General features: G+C 39.6%; 2 protein-coding genes across 2 annotated transcripts; both read right to left on the bottom strand.

Annotated features, from left to right (window-relative positions):
• Positions 1 to 232: 232 nt before the first annotated feature.
• LOC133024613 (polyunsaturated fatty acid lipoxygenase ALOX15B-like) lies at positions 233 to 6,021 on the bottom strand. Its single transcript, XM_061091770.1, has 14 exons — positions 5,875 to 6,021; positions 5,426 to 5,630; positions 5,213 to 5,294; positions 4,992 to 5,114; positions 4,794 to 4,897; positions 3,756 to 3,928; positions 2,679 to 2,822; positions 2,338 to 2,541; positions 1,905 to 1,991; positions 1,597 to 1,763; positions 1,200 to 1,321; positions 997 to 1,097; positions 540 to 710; positions 233 to 412 (listed from the first exon to the last, which is right to left on the bottom strand). The coding sequence occupies exons 1-14, from the start codon at positions 6,019 to 6,021 to the stop codon at positions 233 to 235; spliced, it is 2,010 nt and encodes a 669-aa protein (XP_060947753.1).
• Positions 6,022 to 8,668: 2,647 nt separating this feature from the next.
• Positions 8,669 to 14,028, bottom strand: LOC133024632 (hydroperoxide isomerase ALOXE3-like). Its single transcript, XM_061091793.1, has 14 exons — positions 13,829 to 14,028; positions 13,404 to 13,608; positions 13,191 to 13,272; positions 12,969 to 13,091; positions 12,783 to 12,886; positions 12,448 to 12,620; positions 11,473 to 11,616; positions 11,130 to 11,333; positions 10,796 to 10,882; positions 10,495 to 10,661; positions 10,019 to 10,140; positions 9,817 to 9,917; positions 9,367 to 9,537; positions 8,669 to 9,237 (listed from the first exon to the last, which is right to left on the bottom strand). The coding sequence occupies exons 1-14, from the start codon at positions 13,973 to 13,975 to the stop codon at positions 9,058 to 9,060; spliced, it is 2,010 nt and encodes a 669-aa protein (XP_060947776.1). The 5' UTR covers positions 13,976 to 14,028; the 3' UTR covers positions 8,669 to 9,057.
• Between the last annotated feature and the right edge of the window lie 218 nt (positions 14,029 to 14,246).

The raw sequence follows: 14,246 nt of genomic DNA on the forward strand, positions 1-14,246 counted from the left end.
ATGTTAGTAAAGAGTAAAAAGTTAAATTATATATCACCTTTTTGTTTAATAAAGTCAAAGGAATTTAAGCTATTATTTCCTACGTCCATCAATTAAGTTGTTGCTCAACTACACCACAGGCCCACATAACACAAATATTTTATCAAATCATGCAACACCTACCCACAACAAAAACACCTCCCAGGATGAAATACAGTTGGTTAATGATACAGAATAGATCTCTCTGACTTTCTCAAATAGACACGCTGTTCTCAATGCGAGAAGGGAGCAGGTAGTCATAGGGAACTTCAAGCTGCGAGTTTCTCTTTGCGATTTCTTCACCGAGTTTTGACAACTCCGCTTGAAACTCCAGAATCACCTGTGTAAGCTCAGGCTCGTCAAATCTTGTCTCAGGATATTGACCCAAAGGAATCTGCCAATGACAAAGTCGAGACAGAAATATTAAAGCGGCAGAGTTTATCATGGTGGAAAAAATGACATTCTTATTCAATTATACAAGTATGAATTAATAAATGCATTAATATTTAGATAAAACTTACAACATCACTGTATTCATCTGAAAGTTGATTTATCAACACTGATATGGCGACAGTCTCTCCAACATTCGGGAGGGTCTCCATAATTGTCTCCATGCTTGACTGCCCCTTGGTGGTCGGAGGAGGTTTGTGCAATATCAAGGTGGCATTCGGCATCCAGAAGTAGTAGTCAAACTAGATGATGAGAGAAGTTTCAACATGGATGTAATGTATGATTCAACATTTTTGTATTTATGTATTATTTTATTTCATGTAGTTAGGTTTGGCAATTTTGATGTCTGAATAATTGAATCGACTGAATCTCATTAAAAGTTACAAAAAAAGTTATGTAAATGTAGGAAATGAAACCTGAAAGTGGAAGAAGCAGATTCTACATCTGCCACTCGTCCCATATATTTGAAATGTGAAAACAAACCTCAGCACATATTCCAGTGTCCTAACTTATTCACTCTTGCCTCACCTGTCCATTATTGACTGCTGCGTGTTGAGCGGACACTGTGAAGATGACCATGGTGATGAATCTTATCAATTCCTCAATGCAATGAAAGCAGTGTGGGAATCCTGTCGGCAGCACCACCATCATTAGTTAATGTTTGGCATTCACAATTTGCATCGGACATTTTTTATAGACTATATGTTGTATGCAGAACATTGGTTAAATACCTGAGGCTTTGTTTCCCAAGAGGCCGTAGGTGAATATCTCACAGATCCAATCCTGCAGCTCTGTGTCTTTACAGATGTCAGCGTCTGAGGGATAGTAGTACTCCACTGCTGCCCTCACAAAGCTGGTTGATACAAAAAAATGGGATTCTGAGTAATTATGTGGAAGAATTCGGAAAAAAGAAGTGTGTAATACTCTTCCACAGGATTCACCGCCAGCTAGTGGTTGCTTTGATGACATTTTAATACAAAATGAAAAAAAAAAAATCTCAGCAGAGTATTAAAACATTAATTCCTGTCTCATACATGCTGCACCACTTCTTTACTGAAGACAAGCTGCTCGTTGTAAAACAGATTATTGAATTTATCTACAATATTTATTACCTAAATTTAAAGTTACCTGTCTATGATGGACCACAGCTTCAATCCATCATCTCTGTAGAAGTAGTTGGGGATTGACTCCAGTCCTCGTGCAGCGATGTTCTCTGGCAGACAGACGGAGCTGTAGGTCATTTCACGGAGGGACCTCCTCATGATCTCTATCATCCCCTCAACTCCAGCTGTACTCTAATAATAAATTATCCAGAAATATTTTCCATTAGACAAATATAGCTTTGTTGTAAATCTTATAGAAATTCAGTTTTTCAACAGTTCAAGATGAATAGAATAGTCCGGCTTTGACTGTATTATATATGTGAAGAGCCTTACTTTTTCAAACATCCCATTAGGTCCCATTAGACTGACACGGCCTCTAATGTTTATGTCAAGAGTGGACTTGAAGTGTGGAATCAACAGCTGAAGAGAAAGAGAGGAACATTTTAAATGTCAAGTTAAGATGCTAATTCAGCCAGAATGGCACAGAATCTACAACAAAAATGGGTTCTTCCCTGACCCATACTATATCCTTCACACCAACTAAATCTGTCCGGTAGTTTTTGTGTGATGTATTTATAACAAACAAGGAAATAAACAGCAGACAGACCATCCTGGCTGTGTTGATCAGCAAAGAGAAGACACAACCATAACAAAACAGGTTTCCCTCAACTCATGAACAAAAACCTTAAATACCAGTGAAACATCAGTCCAGATCCAAAAGAAAAACACATGTACGAGCAGAGTGATCTCTGCTGTGTCGTCGTACCTTGTAGAGGGGATGAATCACTGGGAAGCAGCGCAGAGTGGCAACAGTGTAGACCTCTCCCATGAAGTGAGTATTCATGAGGTGATGGACGGCTTCATGATCCAGCATATCTGCGTTTTTGATAAACATCTTAGCCAGCAGCCAGTCTGTCTCCAGGTCACTTGGCAGAAAGATTGGATTCTTCTCTGAGGGCTGTTGATGCAGCTGGAATGTGACGAAAAACATTTACTTTGAAGTTTGAAGAGTGAAACAGGACTTTTGCAAAAATTAAAGAAAAACCATAAAGTAATTTGGAAAAGAATGTGATTCAATGACGACACTTGATTTTCGTATAAATATACCTGTATTGCAATTGCCATCAGTTTGTTTTCTATGTTCAAGTAGAACAAACAGAGACCAGAAGTCACAGTCAGAGATTCTCCATTGTAGACATAAGTGGAGAGTCCATCCAGCTTCTTTTGGTCATAGAGGAATATATTGCCTTTCTGTATGGTAAGGAATCAAGACGCAACACGGATTTGTAATTAATCAGTGGATCAATAAACTTTAAATCAGACCTTTCAAACTAAACTAATGCATTCAAAGTGCTTTACAGGTGATTGACAAAACATAGGATGGTAAATATGAATTGAAAATAAGTTAAAAAAAAATTAAGATTTAAAGACGAACGCATACCAAAGCAATCAATAATGGAAAAGACAGCAATCAAACAAAGTTAAGAAATTAAATATATGTTTAATTAAACCATAAATCATGAAACCCTACATTTAAGCCTAAACTAAATATTAACAAATCTGAGGGGTCTTCCCCCCTGCTTCAAAAACCACATGTATTTCAGATGCTTTGTTAGTTGTGGATGTTTCATATATGTAAGCAACTTAATGTATATTTTATTTATTTTATAATTTTATAAGTATGAATCAATTAATGTTTGTCATACAGAAAAATCATCCATTCATCCATCCACCTATTGGAACCTTGGTAAATGGTTAAATGGTTCTTGGATCCATGTGTTTGGATGCTCTCACCAGTAGGTCTGTGACCCAGTCAACTTTAAACTATCTGTACCAGTAACAGTATTACACATCAACACATTCTATAGTCGTTTTTCAAGTCTTTTCCAATACCAGTAGCGAGTGTAAAGATTTCTAAAAAGGTGTGATGTGTATTATCCTTTAGGCTTTGTCACCACTGGAGAGGCAGAGTTTTAAATTAATTGTCACTGATTAATTGTGTTTGATGTTGTTTGTTGTCTCTGCTTGATATAAAAACATGCATTTGTCGCTCAGTGTTGCTCAAAGAGAAATGGCATCACTTTGACAATAATCTTAAAATGTTAAATTTCTGTTTTTGATCTGAATCAATGATTCAAGGATTGAGGACGAGATAAAATTATTTTAATTTCTCTTCTTTCTTACCGCAATTTCCCTCCGCAGACTGCTGCCCTCAGCCAGGAACGGCTTCACCATCTCCTCTGTGACAGGGAAGTTCCGGGGAAGCTCTGAGCAGCGCTTGATCAAAGTGGGGTTGATTCCGTTCAGAAACTGGGATCCGTAAAAGTCATCATCCTTCCAGTGCTCTGCAACGTACTCTGAAGAAAAAAGAAACAGAGATATAAGGTTTTATCTGCTCAGGTTTGATCTACAACGTGATCCTATTCATATAAAATTCATGTATTTTTAATTTGTATAAAAACCCCAGAAGACAGAAGTTTTTATTTAACGAAAAGGAAGGCAATGTTTTCACATTATCAGCTGATTTCAATAGATATCCTTGTTGAAATTTGAGATGCAACAACCATAACAAGGGATATGGAATGATGCCTGCGGGAAAATAAACTGTAGTTAGCTGTTAACTAAACAATTTCAATTATGTAATGCTCTAACTATTACAATCTTATATATACTTATACAGTATACAATTTAATTTTTTCAGTGCATCGTAAAGTTTTCCAAAAACCTTAGTAAAACTGTTCATCGAAATAAATGTTGGTCACATTGTAGGTGCATTGTTTTTCATGATATCGAGCAGTATGTTGGAAACATTTGCCTATATATTATAACATATGAATGATTGTTTTAACTTTGGAGGTAGGCTTAGTCAATTTACATGTGTGGTTTACAGCAATTAGTCCATATATAAGTGCATAATAATCTGCTTTGGAGATTTAAATGATTACCAATCTGCCAATTTCTGTAAAATCACTTGTGAACTGATAATTCTGCGTCTCCCACATCCTAACATGTAGCCACTTGTTACTGTATTTCTACAGCGGTTCTCCAGTCACATTCACAGCCACCAGACGCCAGGTATCAGACCACCGATCTTCTGATTAGTAAGACAACCTCAACCTGCTGAGCCACAGCCACACCTTATTTGTGAAACCCGACAGGACAAGACATTTTTGTCGAGGGAAGTCTATGATCTAATCTGAAGTACTGGAAAACAGGAAATACCTGACATTGGTGTCTTTTGGAAGTTAAAGAGTCTTTTCAGGTCGTCGAAATTTTCCCATTTTTCGATGGATCCCACCATTCCCTTGAAGTGGAATTTCATTCCACTTATTTAAGACAAGGGAAAAGGGAAAGAGAAAAGAGAACGTGAGAATATTAAAACCAGTTTGTGTTGTAAATCTTTATCAACAGTCGACCCACAGTTGTTTGGTTGTGTCTTGCATTTCATCTGTTTTGGCCTTAGAGAAGCGGATTTCAGCTGGTAGTTCAGACGCATTTTCAAAACCACTTATGTGGAGTAGGCCTTCAGCTAGAGGCTTCCACCTGAAAAAACAAAGGAACAACGTTACATAAAAGTAAATTGTCTCAAAGCGGACCTGCCTGGATCTTTAGGTACAGGACCTACTGTGCTGCACACTTACTGGTACAAGCTCTTTTTAAGCATCAGCTCTTTTTTCCGATGTTCAATCAACAGTGGATGGTCGTCCTCAAAATACTTCATGGCTGAGAAGTGAAAAGAACGTTAAGGAAGACAAATTTCACCTTTCAAACAATTTTAAGATTTAATCTCCCCCCAAAATATATAATGTTTAATAAAAAAGATCTATCAAATGAATAATAATACAATATCAGACCTCTCCCTCCTCTCAGCTCAACATACTCTCCCCTGGAAATCCATCTGTGACAGGGGAAGAGAATGGCGTCTCCCTCTGGAGTTGTCACTTCTATGGTGGAGCAGTACCACTCGTCTTCTCGGGTAAAGAGACGGGGATCCTTCTCCACCTTGACCAGCAGAAGTTTCCCCAGAGACGAACTGGTTTTCACCATGTAGATCCCAGTCTGGAAGTAAGAGTTAATGTCAATATAAACAGTGAAGTAAGTGCGACATCTGTTGAAAAGGGTTGGGTTTGATGTTACCAGTCTAATAAACATTTCCCAGTACACAGAGATGGACAAACATGGCAGCTGGCTGGTGAAAGTGGGAGAAACAACACACCTTGAATTAACCTACGAAACAAAACAAGTGGTTGAAATTTTGCTTGTTAATACATTTTAGAGTGTCGTGCAGGTAAATTTAACTTACTTTCCCGGTACAGAGGTCTTTGCCGAAGTTGTCCAGATCAGTTTGCTCACTTTCTCCGTCACTTCCAATTAGAGTGACAGAAACATGATCCCATGTTCCTGCACTTGGCATGTCACCTGTTGACACCTGAAGCTTGTACTCAGCCATGGTCACTCAGTGGATCCGGTCCAGAAAAACTAGCAAAATACCAGGTCCAGATTTTTCCTCTCCGTGCTCTGTTTTCTTGCTCTCTGCCTCTTCTCCTCACAACCCTCAACCCTATTTAAGACCTTTACATTACCACACCTCTTTTGGTCCTTAAACATATTCCGGTCAGACAACTCACGGGCAAACGTTTATTGCAGCAGAACAGGTTTGGGCTTCCGATCCAACTTGCTCACTCCCCCATATGGTTACACAGGAAGGATTGGAATGTTGAGCAAATACTTGTAACCCCCCATTGGAGCCTACAGGTGGATGCTAGGGTGCTGGAGGGGCTGAAGCAACTGGTAGCAATACTGCAGCAGCAGTGCGAGCAAACCTCTGTTTACATGTGTTAATTGAACTCAAACTGACTTTGTACTCAGAGACCGAACACCTCTGATAGGGTGAGATGTGACCGCTTAACAGGGGTGTTTCCAGAAACTTAAGGAACTTTAAGAGACCTACATGGGGACCCTACACAATCGTTATTTCTTATGTAATCAGCCACTCGTTATGGCTGGTCAGGGCCTCAGGTAATAGCCTGATTTGCATATAGCGCTGCAACATTCCTGCCTGGTAAAACAGGTTTGGTCAAGCTGGGACCCAGCCCACTAACCTAACCATTGCATAAGCATTGCATTACATTACATTTAGCAGACATTTTTATCCAAAGTGACTTACAATACGTGTATTAACCATGAGGGTACAAACCCAGAACAACAAGAATGAAGAAAGTATAATTTCTTCAAGAAAGTCAAACTAAAAAGTGCTATAAGTAATTGCCATTTAAATGCTACTCAATTTTTAGTTTAAACTTTTATTCAAGGTATAGTCGGATCAACTGTGTTTTTTAGTTTACTGTGGAAGATGTATAGGCTTTCTAATGTCCTGATGTCATTGGAGAGCTCATTCCACCATTTATGAGCCAGGACAGCAAACAGTTGTGATTGAGTTTTTAGCTCGCAGTGAGGGAGCAACAATCTGAGTGGCAGATGCAGAGTGGAGTGAGGGTAGGGGGGGAACGTTTGATCATTTCTTGGATGTAGACTGGACTAGATCCGTTTGAAACGGATGCGGGCAGCCTGCATTCTGGATGAGCTGCAGAGGTTGTACGGCACTAGCAGGTAGACCTGCCAGGAGGGAGTTGCAACAGTCTAGGCGTGAGATGACCAGGAACTGGACCAGAACCTGCGCCACCTTCTGAGTGAGAAGGGGGACGTAGTCTCCTGATGTTGTGCAGCATGTATCTACAGCAGCGATTATCAAACTGTGTCGGAGGCATAAAATGTGCGGCGCGCGACCAGCAGGGGGAAATGTGAGGCGGAACTAATGTTCCAGCCGAACTGATGTTTTGACGTCCGCATTTCTTTAACTGCGGAACAGTAAAACAAATCGTTGTTTCGCCGGAGCCAGTGTTCGGCAACCAGCGGCTCTTCAGCCTCTCTGCAGTGGCTCCCTGTACAGTGTTGTGCATGTCGCACATATTTACCAGGAGCGAGCAAATGTGTGTGTGGGTGTGTTTGTGTGCTTGTTTGTGTGTCTTTTTGTGCGTGTGTTTGTGTGTGTGTGTGTGTGTGGGCTCCCAGACAGTGCACAGACACACACACAGGCCCCGGCACCCTGCCATTCACTCGCTTAGCGAGACACTCACAGTGAGATCAGAGCTCTTTCACTTGAAGCAGCTGGTCAGCGACAAACAACAGATAGTGTTCAAAAAACCAAGTTGAAAAGAAAGTATGATGAAGCCTAGCAGTGTCTAGATCTAATTCCCTTTATAGATTCAATAATAATGTACTAATATTTGCAGAATAATATATTTATAATTTTGCATTTAGAATGTTTTACATGCAATGAAGTATTTGATACATCGAAGAGTTACTTTTATTACAAAACTCCACTGATATTTAAAAGTAGATGTGCAGTTAAGTCAAAGAGCCAGGCTGCTGAATTGAAGCTCGTGTGCAGGCTTCATGTGCATCGCTCTGTCCGGGTCCCACCGACCCATCTCCTCACGAGAGCCCAGGACCAAGAGCTGCACGTGGTCCCCGAATCTGAACAACATGGTCACGGGTGTTTAACATAGCACGTTATTTAAGCGCGTTTAGAGCCCAGTTAGTATTCAGTGGAGTCAATAGTGTTTGGTGTCATCTAAATATAACACACACACAAATGTTTGTAATTCTATCATAGTGAGGACACAGATTGGTATAATGCATTTCTGAGCCCCTTATCCTAACCAAAATGTCCTCACGTTCCTAAAATGCCCTCACTATGCCCAGGATGTCTTCACTTTACCCAATATGTCCTCACTAACCCAACATGTCCTGGCTTTATCCAAAATGTCTTCTTCCCCAACATATCTTCGGTTTCCACAACATGTCTTAATTTCCCCCAACATGTCCCCACTTTCCCAAAAGTGTCCTCACCTTCCCAAAATGTCTGATGCATCTCTGTCCAGATGTATTTATTATAAAGAGCCCTAGCATAATGGTTTCAACATGTCATTAACTTTACTTCTGATGCACATAAATTGATAATGTCATGAAACTAAAGGGAGGATGCAAATTTGAGCGACTACAAGTTTAATGGATTCGAAGTTGAACACAGGTGACAGGAAGTAATTGTACACAGTACATCTTTATCTTTATTGTTTAAGCAAATAATTCATGTATTTCCCCAAAACACAACATCAGTGCGTTTTCTTACAGCTAATTCATCTCTGCCATCATGTCCATTGCAGGAATGGAAAAAGCTAAAACTCAATGTTAGTAAAGAGTAAAAAGTTAAATTATATATCCCCTTTTTGTTTGATAAAGTCAAATGAATTTTTTAAGCTATTATTTTCTACGTCCATCAATTAAGTTGTTGCTGAACTACCACACCATAGACCCACATAACAAAAATATTTAATCACATCATGCAACACCTACCCAAAACAAAAACACCTCCCAGGATTAAATACAGTTGGTTAATGATACAGAATAGATCTCTCTGACTTTCTCAAATAGACACGCTGTTATCAATGTGAGACGGGAGCAGGTAGTCATAGGGCACTTCAAGGTGCGAGTTTCTCTTTGCGATTTCTTCACCGAGGTATGACAACTCCGCTTGAAACTCCAGAATCACCTGTGTAAGCTCAGGCTCGTCAAATCTTTTCTCAGGATATTGACCCAAAGGAATCTGCCATTGACAAAGTCGAGACAGAAATATTACAGCGGCAGAGTTTATCATGGTGAAATAAATGATGAATTCTTATTCAATTATGCAAGAATGAATTCACAAATGCATTAGTATTTAAATAAAACTTACAACATCACTGTATTCGTCTGAAAGTTGATTTATCAACACTGATATGGTGACAGTCTCTCCAACATTCGGGAGGGTCTCCATAATTGTCTCCATGCTTGACTGCCCCTTGGTGGTCGGAGGAGGTTTGTGCAATATCAAGGTGGCATTCGGCGTCCAGAAGTAGTAGTCAAACTAGATGATGAGAGAAGTTTCAACATGCATATGTATGATTACACATTTTTGTATTTATGTATTATTTTATTTCATGTAATTAGGTGTGGCAAATTCGATGTGAAAATAATTGAATCGACTGAATGTCATTTAAAGTTACAAAAAAAGTGAAATGTTGGAAATGAAACCTGAAAGTGGAAGAAGCAGATTCTACATCTGCCACTCGTCCCATATATTTGAAATGTGAAAACAAACCTCAGCACATATTCCAGTGTCCTAACCTGTTCACTCTTGCCTCACCTGTCCATTATTGACTGCTGCATGTTGAGCCGACACTGTGAAGATGACCACGGTGATGAATCTTATCAATTCCTCAATGGAATGAAAGCAGTCTGGGAATCCTGTCGGCAGCACCACCATCATAAGTTAATGTTCGGCATTCACAATTGCAGTGGAAACTTTTTATAGACAATATGTTGTATACAGAACATTGGTTAAATACCTGAGGCTTTGTTTCCCAAGAGGCCGTAGGTGAATATCTCACAGATCCAATCCTGCAGCTCTGTGTCTTTACAGACGTCAGCGTCTGAGGGATAGTAGTACTCCACTGCTGCCCTCACAAAGCTGGTTTACACAAAACAATAGAATTCTGAATAATTATGTTGAAGAAGTCCCTATCAAAACCCACAAACTGAATTTAAACATGGATATCATGACAGCTCCCCAAAAGTGAGGCCAAGGCATTTCAATCGACACCTGGAGTTTCTCCAACCAGCCACGTAGTGCAAAGTATGTAACATTTCTTCCAAAGGATTCACCACCAGCTGGTGTCTGCTTTGATGCCATTTTTTAAATAAAAATAGAAAAAACACCAAAGCTCAGCAGTGTATAAATACATTAATTCCTGTCTCCTACATGGTACACCAAAACAGATCAGTGAACTTATCTGCAATATTTATAACCTAAATATGAAGTTACCTGTTGATGATTGACCATAGCTTCAATCCATCATCTCTGTAGTAGTAGTTGGGGATTGACTCCAGTCCTCGTGCAATGATGTTCTCTGGCAGACAGACAGAGCTGTAGGTCATTTCACGGAGGGACCTTCTCATGATCTCTATCATCCCTTCAAGTCCAGATGTACTCTAATAATAAATAATACAGAAATATTTACCATTAGCCAAATATAACGTTGTTGTAAATTTGATAGACATTTTTTCAACAGTTTAATATGAATAGAATAGTCCCGCTTTGTATTATATATGTGAAAGAGCCTTACTATTTTAAAGATCCCATCAGGTCCCATTAGACGTGTACGGGCTCTAATGTTTATGTCGAGAGTGGACTTGAAGTGTGGAATCAACAACTGAAGAGAAAGAGGGGAAAATGTTAAACGTCAAAGTAAGATGCTTATTTCATCCAGAATGGCACAGAATCTACAACAAAAAATGTTGTGTGATATATTTATAACAAGGAAATACACAGCAGACAGCATATCCTGGCTGTGTCGATCAGCAAAGAGAAGACACAACCATAACACCAGTCAAACATCAGTTCAGATCCAAAAGAAATAAACAGGTAAGAGCAGAGTGATCTCTGCTGTGTCGTCGTACCTTGTAGAGGGGATGAATCACAGGGAAGCAGCGCAGAGTGGCAACACTGTAGACCTCTCCCATGAAGTGAGTATTCATGAGGTGATGGACGGCTTCATGATCCAGCATATCTGCGTTTTTGATAAACATCTTGGCCAGCAGCCAGTCGGTCTCCAGGTCACTGGGCAGAAAGATGGGATTCTTCTCTGAGGGCTGTTGATGCAGCTGGAATATAATACATTTTTTTTTATTTAAAATGTTTGAAAAGTGTTACAGACCTTTAGAAAAAATTTAATAAAAATAATAATGCAATGTGGAAAATAATGTGATTCAATGACGACACTTGATTTTCATCTAAATATACCTGTATCGCAATTGGCATCAGTTTGTTTTGTGGGTTCAAGTAGAACAAACAGAGACCAGAAGTCACAGTCAGAGATTCTCCATTGTAGACATAAGTGGGGATTCCATCCAGCTTCTTTTGGTCATAGAGGAATATATTGCCTTTCTGTATGGGAAGGAATGAAGATGCAACACAGATTTGTAATCAATCAATGGATCAATCAACCTTAAATAAGACCTTTCAAACTAAACAAATGCAAAAAAAATCAAGATTTAAAGACTCACGCATACCAAAGCAATCAATAATGGAAAAGACAGCAATCAAACAAAGTTAAGAAATTAAATATATGTATAATTAAACCATAAATTATAAAACACTACATTAAAGCCAAATTAAATATCAACAAATCTGAGGGGTCCTTCCCCCCAGCTTCAAAAACCACATGTATTTCAGATGCTTTGTTGGTTTTGTGGATGTAAGCAACTTATTGTATATTTTAATAATTTAATAATTTTGTAAGTATAAATTAATTACTGTTGTTTATTGTCCATCCACCTATTGTGACCTTAGTAAATGGTTAAATGGTTCTTGGGTCATTGTGTTTGGATGTGCTCACCAGTAGGTCTGTGACCCAGTTAACTTATAACTCTCTGCACCAGTAACAGTATTACACATTAACACATTCTATAGTCTTTTTTCAATACCAGTAGTGAGTGTCAAGATTTTGAAAAAGGTGTGATGTGTGCTGTCCTTTTTGGCTTTGTCACCACTGGTGAGGCAGAGTTTTAAATTAATTGTTGCTGATAAATTGTGTTCTATGTTGTTTGTTGTCTCTGCTTGATATAAAAACATGTTTTTGTCTGTCAGTGTTGCTCAAAGAGAAATGGCATCACTTTGACAATACTCTTCAAATGTTAAATTGCTGATTTCAATCTGAATCAACAATTCAAGGATTGAGGACGAGACAAGATTATTTTAATCGCTCTTCTTTCTTACCCCAATCTCCCTCCTCAGACTGCTGCCCTCAGCCAGGAACGGCTTCACCATCTCCTCTGTGACAGGGAAGTTTCGGGGAAGCTCTGAGCAGCGCTTGATCAAAGTGGGGTTGATTCCGTTCAGAAACTGGGATCCGTAAAAGTCATCCTCCTTCCAGTGCTCTGCAACGTACTCTGAAAAAAATGTCAGGGATTAGACCACTGAACTTCTGGTCAATAAGACAACCTCTACCTACTGAGCCACAGCCACCTCTGATTTGTGAAACCAGAGAGGACATGACATTTCTGTTGAGGAAGTCTATGATCTAATCTGAAGTACTGGAAAATAGGAAATACCTGACATTGGTGTCTTTTTGAAGTTAAAGAGTTTTTTCAGGTGGTCGACAGTTTCCCATTTTTTGATGGATCCGACCATTCCCTTAAATTTGAACTTCAATCCACTTATTTAAGACAAGAGAAAAAAAGAGCGTGAGTATATTGGAACCTGTTTGTGTTGTAAATCTTTATCTACAGTTGACCCACAGTCGTTTGGTTGTGTTTTGCATTTCGTCCAGTTTGGCCTTAGAGAAGCGGATTTCAGATGGGAGCTCAGACTCATGTTCAAAACTGCTAATGTGGAGTAGTCCTTCAGCGAGAGGCTTCCACCTGAAAAAAATCAATGAACAACGTTACATAAATGTAAATTGTCTCAAAGCGGATCTGCCTGGATCTTTAGGTACAGGACCTACTGTGCTGCACACTTACTGGTACAAGCTCTTTTGAAGTGTCAACTCTTTTTTCCGGTGCTCAATCAACAGGGGATGGTCGTCCTCAAAAAACTTCATGGCTGCGAGGTGAAAAGAACGTTACAGCAGTCAAATTTCAACTGTCATAAAATGTGAAAATTTAATATCCCCCCAAAATATATAATCTTTAATAAAAAAGATCTGTAAAATGAATAATAATATAATATCAGACCTCTTCCTCCTCTCAGCTCCACATACTCTCCCCTGGAAATCCATCTGTGACAGGGGAAGAGAATGGCGTCTCCCTCTGGAGTCGTCACCTCTATGGTGGAGCAGTACCACTCGTCTTCTAGGGTAAAGAGACGGGGATCCTTCTCCACCTTGACCAGCAGAACTTTCCCCAGAGATGAACTGGTTTTCACGGTGTAGGTCCCAATCTGGAAGTAAGAGTTAATGTAAATATAAACAGTAAAGTAAGTGCGACATCTGTTGAAAAGGGCTGGGTTTAATGTTACACAGATATAGGCAAACATGGCAACTGGCTGGTGAAAGTGGGACAAACACCACACCTTGAGTAAACCTACGAAACAAAACAAGTGGGTGAAATTTGCTTGTTAATACATTTTAGAGAGTGTCGTGCAGGTGGATTTAACTTACTTTCCCGGTGCAGAGGTCTTTGCCAAAGTTGTCCAGATCAGTTTTCTCACTCTCTCCGTCACTTCCAATTAGAGTGACAGAAACATGATCCCATGTTCCTGCACTTGGCATGTCACCTGTTGACACCTGTAGCTTGTACTCAGCCATGGTCACTCAGTGGATCCGGTCCAGACTTTCCCTCTCTGTGCTCTGTTTTCTTGTTCTCTGCCACTTCTCCTCACAACCCTCCAACCTTTTTCTGACTTTTCCAAGACCACAGCTCTATTTGTCATTCACAATAGTTCAGTCAGACAACACACCATCTAACGTTCATGGCACCAGAACAGGTTTAGTGTTTGGCATCTAGGCTCCAACTTAATCCCTCCCCCATATGGTTACACAGGAAGGATGGGAGTGATGAGCAAATACTTGTAACCCT

This window comes from Limanda limanda, chromosome 18 (genome assembly GCF_963576545.1).
Source record: "Limanda limanda chromosome 18, fLimLim1.1, whole genome shotgun sequence".
NCBI lineage: Eukaryota > Metazoa > Chordata > Actinopteri > Pleuronectiformes > Pleuronectidae > Limanda > Limanda limanda.